Raw genomic sequence first — 18,280 nt, forward strand, 5'->3', positions numbered from 1 at the left:
AGTACTACTACTGGTACAGGATACCCTTTGTCATGCAACATACAGTGGCATGCAGCATTGGATTATTTTTTTACAGCCCTTTGATTTTCTGAGCACTAAACTACGAGAGGTTTCAATTTATAATCACCAGTTGCATTTGCACCAACCACCACTGTCAATCCATCTTTGGAGGCTTTGAAACCTGGAAAGGTTATCTCTTTATGTGAAAAAAATTTTTTTTTAGGCATCTTCTTCCAGAACAGACCAGTTTTATCTATGGTGAACATAGTTTGGGTGGCATGGCCACCTTCTTGTACCATCACCTTTATTTTCTTGGGATAGAGTAACCCAGTCTCTTTACTACCACTTGCTGAATCTCCATTTTCTGCTATGACAATTTTTGAATTGGTTACACCAACCATTATTAGCTTTAAAACTTCCATCTTTGGCTGCCTCCCCAGCTGCTTTTTTAAGTATCTCAAAAATCAACTTAGCATTAAAGCACACTTTGTTGTGATCAACAGGAAATTTTTTTTTCTACTCTAACTTGATTATCAGCCTATAATATTAACATTGTTCTCATTTGAGCAATAATACCAAGACTTTATGAATGACACTTGAATCCAAAGATTGAGTATTTTTCTCAGCTTCATTAATTTTTTCTTTGCCTTTGATGGTTTATCTGACTGTTTATTCCAGTACATCAACCTTCTTTGCATTTTTCACAAATTCTAATTTTTGCATTGAAGTCTTTGACAATATTAAGTTTAGATTCCTAGGATGATAATTATCTTTTTTTCATTTTTATGCAAATAAATCAGTTCTGCTTCATTTGGATAACATAGTTAATACCTATCAATAGTGCCAGCTCCATGGATAAAACAGTACTGCACAAAACAAACTTGAACCTGTCATAAGCTGAACACTGTGCTGGCAGCACAGGGGAATAGAGGTGCATGGCACTCAAACATATGAAGCGCATTAGTCCAGATTTGCATAAAACAGTAGGTGAAAGTTGAGGTATTACTGTATTTGTAATTGACCACACTGTCTATTAATTACTATTTCCCTCTTATTTTACTTGTGCCTGTTTGATACACATTATATCTGAACCAACACATATTGCAAAAACTGAAAGTGTACCTGTATGTTACTAAGAGATAGAATCCCTGCTCTTTGTCAGTTCCAAAAACTCTTTTGCCCTAGCAAAACTAAGCATACGTTTCTGTCTAAAAACCTGTCTGGCACATGGAATCCCAAGTAATGGGCTTACATTTAAAATTACCTCAGGCTGTTACCAATCCTACCACAAGACTCTTCATGTTTTCCAATTCCATCAGTCCCTCACTCTCATTTATCTGGTTCTTCATAACCTTACAATCCAAGCTTGAAGCAAACTCGACAGCCTCCACTCCTTCCACATAATCCCTTTACTCTGCTTACAACTTCCATAATTCTATTACTGTAGTAGAGACTCTTGTCCCTGAACAGTTGAAACAGAATTTCCAGCACCACCTGAGGAAGCTGTCCTAGATACTCCTGTCCTATGCCCACATGGGATTAAGAGTAGTCAAGAAAAGAGCCTACCACTCTCATCCAACTACATCAGCTCGTCGCGGCTCCCTGGCCACACCTTGCTGTCTTACTCTGCCTACCTTATCCCCAAAACCTTTCTCCACCCTCTATGAAACCCACTACTTCTGAAAACCCATCCTGTAACATTGTTTTCAACTATTCAGGCAGCACTCTGGCCACTACAGAAGACCGAGTGCTTTCTGAAAGCCTCACCTTCAGCCTCAAACTTATACAAGGATCTTCTTTCCTTTACCTGTTCTCTGCAGTAGAAACATTTCTTTTCCACGCAACCCACTGACAAAAGCTAACCAAAATTACACATAAAACCTTGTTTAAAACCGTTTCAATCTCCCTTCAATGTGATCCTCCTCCCCTTCCATCCAGTCATCCCCTCCTTATCTTTCAGAACTTTCTTAAATCTAACCTGGCCTCACCTTCCTCTCCTATATCTGCCCCACTGAGTCCAACATCACTTCTACGGAACACACAACTGACCGTAAACTGAAAACTAATTGAGACCTTATCACCCATCCTTTACACAAAGGTGTCATCACAGTGGTTACTAATCATAATGACTACATGGCTGATGGTCTCTGCCTGTTCCTTAAATGCTGCCTACGTCAGGGAATCCCACGACTGCCTAACTATAAAAGTTTGCTTCAAAACGACCTTCAAATTTACAGATGCCACCAATCTCTTATCCCTCAATAACACAATACAACAGAAACAAATATTCATGATGGCATCTCTGTACCACCTAAGCTGCAATACTGTTTCTGTGAAACCCAGTGACCTAAACCATATCTCCCAAATGGACACACTTGCTCTCCAACACCTGAAATAGTACTTCAGACACCACCTCAAAAATGATCAAATTTGTCGACACCCAATTACTGCATCAGAGCACCACTACACCCCTTCTACCCCAGTGAAGCACCACCCCCTCCCCCACAAATCAACCACTCATAGCCCAGACTCCGCTTTGCTGGGCTTTTCTATCTGCCAAATCTGTAAAACTCACTCCAAATATTCCACAAAATCCAGAAACTAAACATATTCCACACCCTGTTTCAACCTATCCACGAAGAATGTATATATTACAGAAGTTTCACTCCTATTAAACTTCAGATCAACACCAAGTTCAATCACGATCTTCCAGCGTCCTTCAGACTCCAAATCCACCAGCCCATTCCTTACATATCTAATTGAAGCCTCACGCATAATTAATTCTCCTTCAAAGGTAAGATTATAAGCGAATCTGCAACACAGCCAGTAGCATGGCAACGTCCTTTACAAATGTGTTTACAGGTCACCTACAGGAAACCACGTTAATAGCCTCCGAGACCCCTAATATGGCTCACTTATGAAATCTTCATGATGTAGAATCACAGATAAAGACACCCTACCCTAAAGCCACACACACACACACACACACACACACACACACACACACACACCATTTTCTTCACCTGGTCCTCAGTCCAACTGCCACCTTCCTGGGTGTTTACTACTTCCCTACTTCTCTTGATGGCTCCATCCATGCCCATGTCAATGTCAGACCAACTCAACAACACCTTTATTCTGACTGCTGTCGTTCCTGTCACACCAACAAAATCCCTTAGATCTACCCTGGCCACCACTGGACACTGCATCTGCAGCGGCAATACTTCCCTTGCTTAGTATGCTCAAGGTCTGACTCAGCCCTTCAGATACCAGCACTCCTCCCCAGACCTAGTCTTGAAACAAATTTCCTGTGCCATATCCTCACACTCCTAATCCCTACCACTCCTACGGAACAACTGAGCCACATCCTTTGCCAGGGCTTCAACTACCTATCCTCATACTCAGAAATGGGAGACGTCCCACCCACAATACTTCCTATCCCTCCTAAGGGAAGTATTCTGCTGTCCAACCTACCTACATAATACAACCACTTTCCATATGGGTCTTATATCTGTGGAAAACCAATGTGCAAGACCTGTCCAAATTACACAAGCATATCCCACTCCAGTCCCTTTACAGTCTTATCCTATCACATCAGAGGCAGGGTCACCTGTAAAAGCAGCCATATTATATACCAACACTGCTGCAATTTTTGTGCAACATTTTACAAGGTCATGGCCACCAACCAACTGTCCCCCCAAACGAATATGGCCACTTTGTGACAGAACACACTGCTGAGCATAAAATATTCTATTTCAATGGCTGCTTCATAACATGTGCCATCTTGATACTTCCTGCAGCACCATCTTTTTTGAATATGTAGGTGGGCCTTATACTTGCAACACTTTCTTCGTCACTTCCTGGCCTTAATCTCTACCAGCCCTCTGCACCCACACCCTCTTCATCAATCTCCACTTCCTCCGTTCCGTCAGTCCTTCCCAAACCACTCCCCACTATCTGGTTACGGTGCTGTGTGCTGCAATCCTACCCCAACACCTGCTGCCTTTCCTCTCCAGTATTCCCATCTCTTAGGCCTACCATCCCCCTCTGAGCAATCGGCCATCCTTCCTATCTCCTTTCTTCCCTTATCCACCCCAACTGACAACCCCTCATCCCTGACTGACAGGAGGGCAACTGCACAAACAGTAATCACTATACAAGGATCTGAACAACAAAGTTGTTGACAGTTTTTTACTGGATAGCTACCACAGTAACGCCCAGAGATGAGATTGTTGATGCCTCCCATTCTGTTCACATCTGTTTGTCACTCTGTTGTTCAGGTACTAGTTGCTGATGAGGTATGCGGTCATGACCCAACATTTGCATATCATTTTCATTGCGTGCAACATGTACTTTAGGTGACATAATTCTCTAAACTAGTTGTGAAAGTGCACAGAAAGTGGTAAGTCTAACAATTCTGTTAAGCAAACAATACTTTAAGTTAACAGGCAGCACATGAATAAACCTAAAACATAAATACCTAGCTGTTGCTGTCGCAACCCTGTTGTGTGCACATACAAATGTGAACCAATACCACAGCCCTGCCCATACTCTTCTTACTCATTTTTGATTGAGGCATAGTGGCCATACTCTCTGCTTACAAATTTTTCCAACAGTTTTTCCATTGGTTGTCTCTAATCTGAGTAATAACGGATATTAAAAAAGTTAATTTATAAACGCCCTTCTACTGTGAGCTATTTATACATTCACTAAGCTGGTTATGCCTGTCAAAATGCATTGCAGAAAGCTACACTAGCTGCTTAAGTAACAAACAGATTGATGTCACATGTCCATGGACCAAGATGTTGTTCCACAGGGTTCAACCTGATGTGTCCATTACTGCTCTTATTTTATTTCAATGATCCATCATCTATTTTGCAGGTGGTACTACACTTCATGTTGTGAAAGTTTTCTTTTCATTGTGAAACAAAAAAGGCTGGTGGTTACACTGAATGTAGGTGACTGAAAACAATGGTTTGCTACAGATGTGTGGCAACATTTATGCTCTGCCATAGAGACATACTAGGTCACATTATGTGATAGGTTGTGGTGGACACTAAGAGCAACTGTGCTCGGCACCACTTTAACTATTAGGGTTTTTGTTTTGATGTACAGACTGTAGTATTGTTGTCAACGTGGGAGAGAAGTATCAACAAAGAAAATAGGTAATGATGTGAAAGCAACAAAGCTGAGAATTTAGCTAGTAAATAATGATCTTCTGAAAGTGATCAACAGTTTTTGTACAAATTCCAAGTTTTGAAAATACGTAACGCGTCCAGTTAATATTTTCAGGAATAGCTGTTTTTAACTGGAAAAAGCTTATGGCAGTTACTTTTGCCATACAAATCAGGAAGGTAGCATATTTTGAATATTTTCATTATGAACCACTATGTATTCAATGTACAAAAGGTGATAATGCAAACATTTATTCACTTTGAGAGTGAAAAATCCAACACGGAGAGTAGCAAAATTCACAGCTACAAAAGGATTTGAGAATCCAAGCAGATATAGAATTTCTAGTAGCTAGTAGAAGTGTATTTAGAAACAGATTTGATGTTTTACTTTGTAGTTACTTATTCTGAAGAAAAGCACAAGACTGTAAGTAAATGTTTTCAATTAAGAAATTACACAACATTGTGTATCACGAATATGGCCTGTCACATAACTAACTGAACTCTACAAGATTAAGTAATTTCCTAGGTTATCTCATTATGCAGCAGTACTTAAATACTGTTTAGCGATGCTACTTACCTCAGTCTTGTTATTTTTCAGTGTGTTCTGGAGATCCTGCACAGCAAGAAGACACAATGGACATGAAGGCTTGTCATATACAACATTTGAAAGATCAATTAATGCCTTCTCTGAAGGGCATATTCCTAATCTTGGGCACACCTGTTTTAATAAATTTCAATTTCAGTAAAACTAGCACAAATAAAAATTCAGCTACACAGAGTTCGATGAATTTGTAACATCTTGCATACAGAGAAAACCCTTGTGTGTCACAAATGTTATCCATTTACCTGAGATGGGTCAATCTCCTGTGCAAGGAGAGCGATTGCAGCATCACCATAATTCTGCACAAAGTCTCTGCACTGATCTTCAAATTCTTTTGGTAGCTCGGAACATGCTTTCTTAACAGCACGCTCAATTTGGGCCTGTAAAAAAATATTTGTAAATAAGACAAACATTTGTTATTTCTTTGCTCTCTACAACTTCTAGCATGAATCAGCTATCAGCAGCATCAGAACTGTTACAAACCTCAGTGGAAGGTGTTGTCAGAACCTGTTGCAAATAGTGTAAAAATAATTCACAGAATTCACAGAGCTGACGGTTTTGAACTGTGTTTGCTGTTTGAAGCACCATCCTATCAATAGGCAGCTGATTCACTTCTAGATGAGATACTTTCACATCTGAAACACATGAAACAAACTACTTAAAAAAAAAACCACTTCAAAACACAGTGGCTTAAGATTCCTTATTTATATATTATGTGTGTGATACCATTCCCAGAATGGCAAGGGCCATTACCATTCTTTTCCAAAGGAACACGATGGAGTTGTTTGTAACTGTTTGCTTCATCTTGTCCAATGATGGGCTGAGCTGATTGTAAAGGAGTAAGTGGCACTATAACTGGTTCATCATCCGCAGAAGCGTATTGTAATTTTTGAGCAGTTTTAAACGGAAGAAGTGGCCAGAGTGGTCCCTGTGAAGTTTGAACATATCTTCAAGTATACGAAAATAACAATTAACAACAATCACTTAAAACTTCTGGGCTGATAGGCCGTGGTCGAAGTATAAAACCCGACTGCGGGAGACCACTTTACCTCCGAGGATGTCTCCCGCAGTCGGAGACGAAACATCAGGAGACAGTTTTATACTTTCACCACGGCCTATCAGCCCGGAAGTTTTAAGTGAAGACAGTACCGGCCGTGAAAGCTTACATTGTATGAATTAACAACAACATTGCATGTATCTGTATTCCAACAAGGAAAAGTCATTAGAAATAAAAGTTTCAAAAGCCGAATCTAGTGAAAGAAAGAAAATACTCCAAATTATAAATACATATGTCAACATTAACGTAATAACCTAGTGCTGTCAACACCTGAAAGGAAACTAACTATTGAAACACAGTCAGCACAGACTCAGAGGAAATATCATCCTTGTGAAATAAAACTGGCTCTTTAATCACGTGAAGTAATGTGTGATACTGACACAATCTCAACTTTACTCCATGCTTCCATATTTGCAGAAGGCTTTTGACACCATTCCTCACAACTGGTTTTGAAGTAAATTGCATGCCTGTAGAGAATCGTTGCAGTTGTGCAACTGGATTCGTGATTTCCTGTCAGAAAAGTCACAGTTCATAGTAACTTTGAAATCTCACTGAGTGTCATATGCCCTCTCCTGCTCCTCTTCTATACAAGCGATTTAGGAGACAATTTGAGCAGCTTCTTTGGATTGTTTGCAGGTGATGCTTTCTTTTACTGTGTAGTGAAGTAGTCAGGAGATCAAAACCAATTGCAAAATAATTTAGACATGATATCCTTATGGTACGAAAAGTGAAAATTGAACTGTAACAATAAGTAGTAAGAGAGCATCCCGGTACGTATTAAAAAAGTAATCTGTTAAATTTCAGTTACATGGTGACTCGTACAAACTGAAGGTTGAACTAAACAGCTAGGGACTACAATTACAATTGGAACCATCACATAGAAAATGCTGTGGGGTAGGTGAACCACAGACAGCATTTAATTGGGGCAACACTTCGAAGAGGCAACAAATCTACTAAAGAGAATGCCTACAATATATCTAAATAATGAGAATGTCTAATGTTCCAACTGCTATTTACTTACAAAACATGGTTTCAGTGATATCATGTTCTCTATACTCTGTTACATGGTTGCATATCCCATGTATAAAGAAAGAAACGAACTCCCAGTCCCAGGAATGTATACTAAATATACACCTCTCAACAAAGAAGAATTCACAAATTTTTCTTGGATTTCCTGGTTAAAAATACACTTTTTCATGTGAAAATGCACTTTTCCCACGTGAAAATACATTTTTTCCTATATTAAGTGACAATGTACTTTCCCTCAGAGCTGCTAAACTTATCAATCTTTTGAATGGTACAGGTTTTATGCACCAGCGTAGAACTTCCCGGTACTTTAGCAAATGAAACCCAGTGGGGTGGGAGGGGCAATTGCATTTTGGAAGTATAAACACAAATTCCACCAAAATAGCGCAGGAGCTTCTGAAGCACTGAAACAAATTGCAACGTGTTTTTATCAGCCAATCATAGTCCATGTCATGTGATGCAGTCAGCCAATGACACCAGATATTCAGAGCATAAGACATGTGATGCAGTCAGCCAATAGTATCATCACTGTTAAGTTGCATGAAGATACAATCAGAAAAAATTAATGGTTTAAATTATTATACTTACAGTACAGCTACAAGAAAAGCTAATCTTTCACTATAAATATTTATTTTTTTTAGCCTGTGTTACACTAAGATACATAAAACACTAATGTGCCAATAAAATTTTAAATGATGACATAAATGGCTTATTTCCTGGGTCAAATTTCTTTATGTCGCTGGTCTCAAAATGTTAAGTTTTGAATGAGAGTCAAATGACTTGTGATTTAAGGAGTTCATCCCTCATTTTCGCACGTAACATAATTCATTTTACATAAAAGGAAATTTACTTTGATAATACCGCTTCTCAAAACCACCATTCACAATATTTTTCCATTAGGTATTAAGGGTCCCACATGTGACTGACTGTTTGTAGTGATCCGTTGAATTCGGTATCGCCTGTAATTGGTCACTTGCACTGACATCCCACAAACAAGGAATTTGCCAAGCAATTTCAATCAGTATTACGAACGTCACTGTGTTGACAAATTCTCCTACTGGAAATGAACTGCTTTGTTTAACAGCAGTGGTAGTTGATTTCCGTATCACAGGAATACTTGCAAAACAGATTTAAAATAAATAAGAATTATATTTTATTAAACTTGTTTTTAAACTCTTTTCTTGGAACATGTACATTATTTTACAGAATCTATTACATTTTTCACTGGTGCCAAATGGGTTGTGTACATATTTCCAGTGAGCCAATACAATTTGTTTTACACTTAATGAATAAAAACAAATTGAGGGCTAATAGTCTCATAATTAACTGCACGTATTTACACAATTTACTTGATGTGCCTATAGAGATGACGTTAGTAGCAGCACTACTGATTACGTAACTCTTGTTATGAACTGCGTTATATGATATAAGGGATTTGAGAAGATTTATAATGAACATTTAAATTAAATTGTCCTCTTTAACATTAGAATAGATATGTATGTCATTCCATTCAGAAGTTAAGAACTCCAATAATGCATGTATTTATTTCATAAATAACTCAAAATGGTAAGTGGGAGCCCATAGTACCATGATTTACTATGATTTTGCCATCAATTCTATGTCTATAGTACATGCTTCAAAATGCTAACCATTTTGAAATCGAAGGGTGTATTTTGTATTACTTCTTAATAAAAATGGCATCTCTGACTTTCAATTCACAAAGTACTTCATTGACCCTTGGTAACTTTAAATTCTAATGTAAATTTCCTACTCAAGGCACGTGAAGTGAAACAGAACGGTGCAACCAGGTGCGACAAATAGAGAAACATCGCAGCCATATTGCCACACATCACTGCCAACCATCCAGGCAACCATATTGTGTGCATGGATCAAGTGCAATCCTTCAGATTGCCTGGCATTTCCATGCAACTTGCGATCAGTGACCAATCGCTGCGATTTGCCAATACAAGTGTGATCTCCCAACTGACTGGTTGCTCATGCGATGGATCGCTGTGAGGGGTTCTTTAGAAGTGTAAACAGCTGTGGCATCATGCTCATCGAATACAGTTTATTGTTATGAAGTGTTGTATGGTCTTTGCCCTAAAGGCTTTGACACATTTTGCTGTCGGCAGGTGCCTGTGTGTGCTCTGTGTTTTGTTGGTGGAAATGGCGAGTTTTCTTTGCAAGTGAAGTTTTATTCTTCAGTTTATGTTTCATTGCTGCATTATTGGATTAACATTAAATTCTTTGAGTATCACTTTTTACCACTCAAAACTACAAAAATTTAACTGAAAACTGAAACACTGAAAAATTCCTAGAATTATAAAATTATAATGACTGGTACAGGAATGAGAAGAAATACAAGCAGAATCCAGGACAACCACATTTGGTTCATGATTTAAAAAAAAAAAAAAAAAAAAAACCCCGGTGTCTGGGAAAATCCCTGCTGACAAGGTGGGTGCAAAAATGTCATATCAATTGAAGGCAGAAACAGTATGCACGAGAATCATCTGAGCAAACTACATAATGACCTGTAGGATTTGATAACGAACCACATGAGATGCTACCAGCACAAGGAAGACACTATTTGGCACATAAGAATGAAATGCTCTGCCGGAGTTCTGATTTGAATGTTAATAAACTTAATCAACTCTTTAAAGAAGACAATCCTAAATTACAATGCAGAGAATCCTACAATACAATGCAGTGAAAGAACATACAGAGAGATTTTCGTGGGAGAATATGATTTAGCTTTGGGGTACCACATACCACGTCAGATTCATGTGGGTATTGTGAAAGACTGTTCCTTCAGTTAACACTGTAAATGAAACGGAAAGAAAGAATATTGAAGAAGTCAGCAAACGGCACCATTCTTGGGCAGAAGCAGCGTATTTGATGCTGCAGAATGAGACCCACAATAATCAAAGACTGAAACTTATGTTGCCATATGGACAGTTCTACAGCATGTACTGTTCTGTCCTACTCTTACTTTCCTGCAGTATTCAATCTGTATCAGCTGTCAACTTGCAGTCAATCAATTTGTAACATTGATGACAAGATATGAATGTGGGTATGGCCTGAAAATGTAGGCAGACAGGAATCACCAGAAATTACCTCTTGCCTCCGTAAGTTTTCAACCTCTGAATTTTCAGCACTAGAATCAAGCGATTAAAGAATTTTAGAGCTGTGGTCAGATCATTGCACAAGACAAAACAACAACAGGGAAACTATTATTTTGTATCAATATCTGTTGAACTTCCAGTACTTTACATCTGTGGAGCAAAAATTTCTAACAGGGCACGGCTTTTTCCCTTGCGATTTCAGGTTCTGCGGTAATTGATAAAAACAAGAAGACTGACCTTGTGTATGAACCATCTGAATGGGATCAGGCAATAGTAATTGCAAGACCAAACAACTTGTTTCTGGTTTGTTACATGCAGCGAGAATATTTCACTGATCTGAGCACTACTGAAAACCAAATCTGCGAAAATCCAAAATACAAGATAATGGATTACATTTGAACAAACATACCCTCAGATTCTCAAACAGTACTTCTGTGCCACAAGATTCAGAACTACTTGAAAACTGTTAACTTTGAAAAACTTTGTAGGGGTAAAAAGCAACACAACAGTTTTATCTGTGATAATTAGCTTGATTAGCCTATCCACACAATGGGGACCCATTACCCATCATTCACATTGATGTCCAACGATCACCTCTATTGTCTTTATTTAAAAGCTGCACACTGTCAAACGTATTTTAAATTAATAAGTAGTGGCCTCATTTCAGCTGATTACCAAAGGCAGATAAGCATTCACAAACATTTCACTCTTTTTCTTCTCTCCTGAAAATTATGCATTTTGAGGGTTACAAGACTTTTGCCAGCAATTACTCAACTAGGTTCCAAGTAAAGTAATTGAAGTCAGCAAAGACCCACCCTGGTTTGATGGCACCATTTGTAGAGAATTGTGAAAAGAGAACTACATATTCGTTATAATACAAATCGCAAGGTTAGTGATACAGCAAAGTTAATAGCAACTTGGGCACTTTTAGTAAAGGATCTGAGCAAGTTCTACAATAACTCTTAGTCAGACGCTGAAAAAAGACTTATCAGAAAATACCATCAAGTTTCTGTTATATGTAAAGTCATCGAGTCGATCAAAACCTTCGATTCCATCTTCTGTGAAGCCACCTAATGTCTAAACTACAGATGGCAGAAATCTTAAATTTCTCACTTACAGATTTATTTGCATAAGATTATGTTACCAAATCAATGTCAGATTGTTGCACATACCTATCAATGAGCAATTACAAATATTAGCACTCCTGGCATTGAGAAACAACGAACACTACTTAAAGTGAGAAAGGCACTAGGCCCCAAACACTGAATATGCAGTAGAACTGGCTTCTTTCCTAGCTCATATCTTTTGAGAACCACTTGCACAGCAAACAGTCCTGTGTCACTGGTAAAGAGCACAGATTCCTCCAATTTAAAAAAAAGAAAAAAAAGGGGGGGGGGGTAATAAATCAGATGCACAAAATTACAGACCAGTACCACTGATGTCTTACATAATACGAATGTATTCTAAGTTCAAACATTATAATGTTCCCGTGTGTGTTGGGGGGGGGGGGGGGGGGGGGGGGGGGGGCTGGAGGTAACACTTGTCTCCAAGAATTAGTACAGATTCAGAAAAAACCACTTGTGCGAAACACAGCATGCTTTATTCATACATAACATTTTTCAAACATCAGAGTCAACTGAACACTAATACCATATTTCTCGATTTACGTAGGACGTTTGACACTGTCGCACAGCATCTAATATTGACGAAGACACAATCATGCGGAGTATCTTCAGAAATGTGTGACTGGCTCTGTGAATATTTCATTAAGATAACCAAGTTTGTTGTACTGCATGGTCAATGTTCCACAGAAATGAAAATACATTGGCCGAGCCCAAAGGAAGTGTGATATGACCTTTAAATGTTTCAATAAACATAAATACTTTGTCAGATAAGATCAAGCAGCACTGTAAGGTAACTCGTTGACAATGCCATTGTGTACAGGAAAGTATCATCATTTGATGATTGTAAGGAAATTCAGAAAGACAGACAAAATTTTCCACTTGATACAAAGAATGGCAGCTCTCCTTAAATGTGGATCAGTGTTAGACAATGCCTACAACAAAGACAAAGAACTGCATAGTATTTGATTAAAAGATTAGTTGTGAACATCTTGAGCATGTCATACAGTATAAACGTTTACGGATAACAATATGTAGTGGTATGAAATAGAATACTGTTCCAGTGTTTCGAGTTCTTGTCAAGTATGTCTGACAACAGACGTGGAATGAATTCCGAGAAGTGCTGCTAGGACCTGAAGAGGTTGGTACAGGCAGTACGGAAGTGCAACAAATGCTCCGGGAAATTGAATTTGAATCCTTGGAAGAAAGAGAAATTAGTACTTGAGAAATCCAGTCTAGTAATTTAGATAAGCAGACAGTGCAAGGAAGGAGGAGGGGGAGAATTTTCATCAGAGTTATGTGCCATTGGAGCCAATATGGCTTACATTGACCAAAAAATGTTGGTATTGCAATTTTTCTCTAACTTTGCATATGTGAAACTATAGTAAATCTATCTTACCTTTCCTGCATTTTCAGGCTTAGGGCATAATCCCATAACACTGCACACATCTTTTGGAACCAAACTTTCTACAAGGAAGTTGTAAATTGCTCCGTAATATTCGTCAACAATTGTGAGACACTGAAAAATTCAAACCAAAGAATCAATTTATAAACATTAATATAACTGTACAATATGAATGGTTCACAAGTGATAAAATATTAGATAAATGTACAGACTTCAAGAACTCCGAGAACAGGATTTTATTCAAGACAGCTTCCATTATTGTTGGTTTACGCAGGTGTTTTTTGTGTTAATCCTGTATTGAATCGTTAATAATTCTACACCGGGTGAAACTGGATGAAGATACCTGTAATAAGTGAGTAAACCTGTCCCCAACAATGATAACTTTGATCTCTTTACAGTCAACCAAACTTCCCTTTATCTCAGTGCCACAAATCTTACATCAAACTACTTACTGGTACCTGCATTCTGTAGATCATTCATGAAGAAGACAAGTGATAGAACAGATTGGAAGTAAAAAGGAATATGAACGGTAACAGACATAAGACCAGAAACATCCAGCAGCACGAGTACACATGTAATAGCCATGAGATTTGTCTAGCTATCTTTCTCTTGTTCATCAATGCTTTAAAATATTTTACATAGACACATTTGTCACTAAGCCACTGATCACAAGGTCTCCACAGCAAATTGTGACCACAGCTTTTTAGTATCTTCTTGACTACTGAAATTTTTCTACGAATCTGAGTGGACAAAAACTTACATGCTTATACTAGAATTACAATTATCCTCTCTTTCTGCAACCAGAAAGGGGTATAAGACCTCTTACTTTCCTAATATAAATTTTATTTTTGTTCCTGCTATTACCTCGGTCTTACTATTTATGATCAAATTTGCAAAAAATGTGTTTTCAAGTTGCCGCCCCTCGTACATCACTTATCATTCAACAACATCTTTGCCCCTGTACTTCCACCTCGAGTGACATCTCTGCCCAACCTCTTTGCCTTTACATATGTCTGCCTGTGTCTGTATATATGTGCGTGTGCACGCGTGTGGGCGTACCTGTCCTTTTTTCCCCCTTAAGTAAGTCTTTCCGTTCCCGGGATTGGAAGGACTTCTCGCCCTCTCCCTTAAAACCCACATCCTTTCGTCTTTCCCTCTCCTTCCCTCTTTCCTGATGAAGCAACCTTGGGTTGCAAAAGCTTGAAATTCGTTTGTGTGTCTTTATTGTGTCTATGTACCAGTGCTTTCTCGTTTCGTAAGTCACAGCATCTTTGTTTTTTATATGTATATTATGTTATGCACATATAACTGATTTTGCTTGTCTTAACAACATTAGGTACTGATTTTTGTTGGGAATCAACTCAGTACACTGCATTATGGCATACAAAAATCAGACACTGCACTTCATTTTCAATAGTTTTTATCTAATGCAGTTTAATGCAAGATGTCTGCATTCTAAAACTGAGAAGGTCAGTACTTAAATTTATATTTTTATAAAACTGCAGAAGAATATTATTTACTTACTTCCTCAGCAAAAGGTCCCGTCTGTTTGCAGAGTCCACGAAGAACCATTTTAAATTCAGCTTCAGTTGTGTTAGCAATTAACACATCTCTCAAGTGAATAATAAGTTGTTCACAAAAATCACATGGCAGGTCATCTTTATTTGCCGTCACGACTCCAACTGAGGACTCAATTGTCAGTTCAACATTATCCTGATTAAATAAATTGATCAAAATTAAAACAGTATGTAATACTGAGTAATGACAACAGAATACAAGCCAATTTTATGCTAATCTTACATACAATACAGCTTTTTGTCTTTACCATTGATGTACCAATTCATGCAAAAGTACAAAAGACTGTGGAGATATTCAGAATTTGACCTTATCTATGTATCTGACATGTAGATTGCACCATCATCCGCAAATGGGAGAACCATTGGTTGTGTAACACTATGGATCTTTTAAGGAGCACTACACAAACAATGCGGAGGATATTAAGATAAGAGCAATGCATTAGTTGAGACAATGAAGGAAACTTAGGAGAAGAAAAAATTGTTTAGCCATTTTAGTACAGTGATAGGAGGAAATGCCATGAACAACATACTAAAAAACCTGACTGACGCAATGTGCATACTGTGGTGAGGGGTTGGGGTGGGCATTTAGAGGTAATGAACTCTAAAACTGTTTTCCAGCAAAAATGTTCCCAGTACACAATTACACTATACAAATTTTCTACAAAAAGGATTCTGTTCCTTTCTTCTGTACGAATAATAGTTTCCTATGTTTTAAGGATGGAAAAAAAGTCGCCGATTATTTAAATTATGGTTTTATCCACATTGGATCTTGTGAACTCCGAAGCTATTAACAGTAGTGAATGATGCAACCAACCGCAAATACTTTTCAAATTTTTTATTTTATTGCCACAACCAGTTTCTGGCTACCACCCCACCTTCAGATGCTAATATTTTTCATTACACAGATGTTTTGATCAACAGCATTTCGTCTGCTCCACACCGCACAAGAATATTTGAGTATTTAGTGACATTTTATAAGTTGTTTCATTAATAAAAACATGCTAAAGTGCTTGAATTCTTTTATATATTGTGCAAAGTGGTAGCAGTCCCTTATATACCTTCCAGTAGATGGCGATTTATTCTGTTGTGGTCCATGTGGTTTTCTAGCTTGATGTGTATGTTCTTGAATTCCACAAAACACACATAATGTAAATAAATTACTGTGGCACACTTCGTAATATTCTTAAAATGAGTGTTGAGCACTGTGCTATAAACTTGATTTTTTTGTTTACAATGCAAAGATTATCATTAAGCAAAGATGCAAAGACACTTTTCATTAAATATCAACTCGGGAGGTAAAAAGAGCAAAAGTGATGTATAGGATACGCAAAATGTAGCATGTTGATACTAGAAAAATGTCTGCACTCTTAAGAGTGAACTACTTATTAAAAGGCACTAGGACAAATTGTTTTAGTAAGATTTTTTTACTACTATCAATGGAATTTATTGACAAAATACTTCAAAGTCAACCAACTGCATATTGTGAAGTAGACATGTGTACATACATTTACATATACAGATATTTAATTATTATTAAAGTTCATAAGTTAATTGCAGGAAATACAAAATTAAAAAGTTGGAGGGTGGGACGAGAGCAAGATATTTGTTCAGCATGATAGTTCATCTTTATTCAATTATATACCGGTTATCTTAAACTGCAGTAGTGTGACTTAGGGGTGCATTTGTGTGTAACTTCTGTTAGCAGCCCAAGGAAGTTATTTAGAAAATGTTTATTGGCTGGTTTCAGCTGCTCATTTAGAATAATACATTCAGCTGTTCACATGCTATTGTCATGAGCATCTGCGGAAAGAGGTTGAAGAATGCTGAAACCACAAGTAGGCGACGACAAGTGGAACATCCATACCTTACCACACAAGATAGGGCTCAGAGACTTCCCCACTCTCTAAAGCAAGAAATGCGGCGAACTGTGACAGATCCGATGACAAAATAATGTTGGCAGAAGCACAAGTGTTTTGGAGCACACCACTCAGCATACAGTGCTGAACACGGTGTTCCACAGCAGAGGATCCCTACGTGCTCCCATGTTGATCTAACAACATCGTCAATTCGGATTACAGTGGGCACGGGATCATCGAGATTGGACCACGAATCAATGGAATCAAGTTGCCTGGTCAGATTAATCCCATTTATTGTTTAATCAGGTCAATGGTTGGGTCCAGATATGCCATCATCTGGCAAACAGCTGCCCGAAACACGAGGCGCACCACGGATGCTGGCTGGTGGTAGCAGTATTATATTATGGGGGACATTCACCTGGACTTCCACGGGACCTATCGTAGTCATCGAAGGCACCATGACAGCTGTGTACACTTGACGTCTTCCTCAACAGTGATGGCATCTCCACAAGGCAACTGTCTGCTGCAATGGTTTGAGAAGCACGAGAGTGAACTCATGTTTATGTCAGCTTACCTGAATTCAATGAAACCTAACTGGGGTACTAGCGGGCACAAGCTCCAAGCCTCCAAACGAACCATGCATGAATTATGGGAAGTATGCATAGGCATCTGGTGCCACAAACCTCTGCAAACCTATCAAGTACTTGTCAAATCATGGAATACAGGATCACTTCTGAATTGCATTTCAGAAGTGGACCAACATGCTTTCAAGTAGGTGCTCATAATGTTTTGGCTCATCAGTGTACATCGAGTTAGAAAACCACACAGACCACAACAAAATAGCCGTCTGCTGGAACATTTGAAAGTGAACATAAGTATTTTTCCATCACATATAAAAAAATGCAAGAATTTTTGCATATTTTTATTAATGAAACAACTTATATAACGTGGAACTATATACCCAAACATTCTTGTGCAAAGTGGAACAGATGAAATGCTGTTGATGAAAAAGTTTGTATCATGAAAAAATCTGTATAAGAGTAAAATATAAGCCAGCTGAAGACCAGCATAGTATTCTATCAAAAAAACAGTTATGGCAATAAAATAAAACATTAAAAGTATTTGTGGCCTGTTGTGTCATTCAGCGACTACTTAAAAATATTACTTTAACAGCATAAAACCTAAGTTTATCTTCAAATGAACTGGGTTAAAAACCAATTATTAAATGTGTGATCCATTTCTATGTGCAGCAGCGCAATACCAGGGGTGGGGGTGGGGGATGTTCTTTATGACCAACCTTTGAAAATAAATATTGTAATCTAGTCAGTTACTTCATATTTTAAA

The 18,280-nt window shown here is 38.1% G+C and overlaps 1 protein-coding gene across 1 annotated transcript in view; it reads right to left on the minus strand.

The window, feature by feature from the left end:
* The window catches only part of LOC126090690 (prosaposin), a 68,722-nt gene that overhangs the window by 19,393 nt on the left and 31,049 nt on the right, over positions 1-18,280 (minus strand). Inside the window, exons 7-12 of the mRNA XM_049907005.1 lie at positions 15,028-15,216; positions 13,498-13,617; positions 6,526-6,700; positions 6,256-6,407; positions 6,018-6,152; positions 5,749-5,889 (exon numbers count right to left, since the gene is read on the minus strand). Of these exons, the coding sequence (XP_049762962.1) occupies positions 5,749-5,889; positions 6,018-6,152; positions 6,256-6,407; positions 6,526-6,700; positions 13,498-13,617; positions 15,028-15,216 (912 nt within the window). The remainder of the gene's footprint in view (positions 1-5,748; positions 5,890-6,017; positions 6,153-6,255; positions 6,408-6,525; positions 6,701-13,497; positions 13,618-15,027; positions 15,217-18,280) is intronic.

The sequence above is a fragment of the Schistocerca cancellata genome, chromosome 1 (genome assembly GCF_023864275.1).
Source record: "Schistocerca cancellata isolate TAMUIC-IGC-003103 chromosome 1, iqSchCanc2.1, whole genome shotgun sequence".
NCBI classification, from domain to species: domain Eukaryota; kingdom Metazoa; phylum Arthropoda; class Insecta; order Orthoptera; family Acrididae; genus Schistocerca; species Schistocerca cancellata.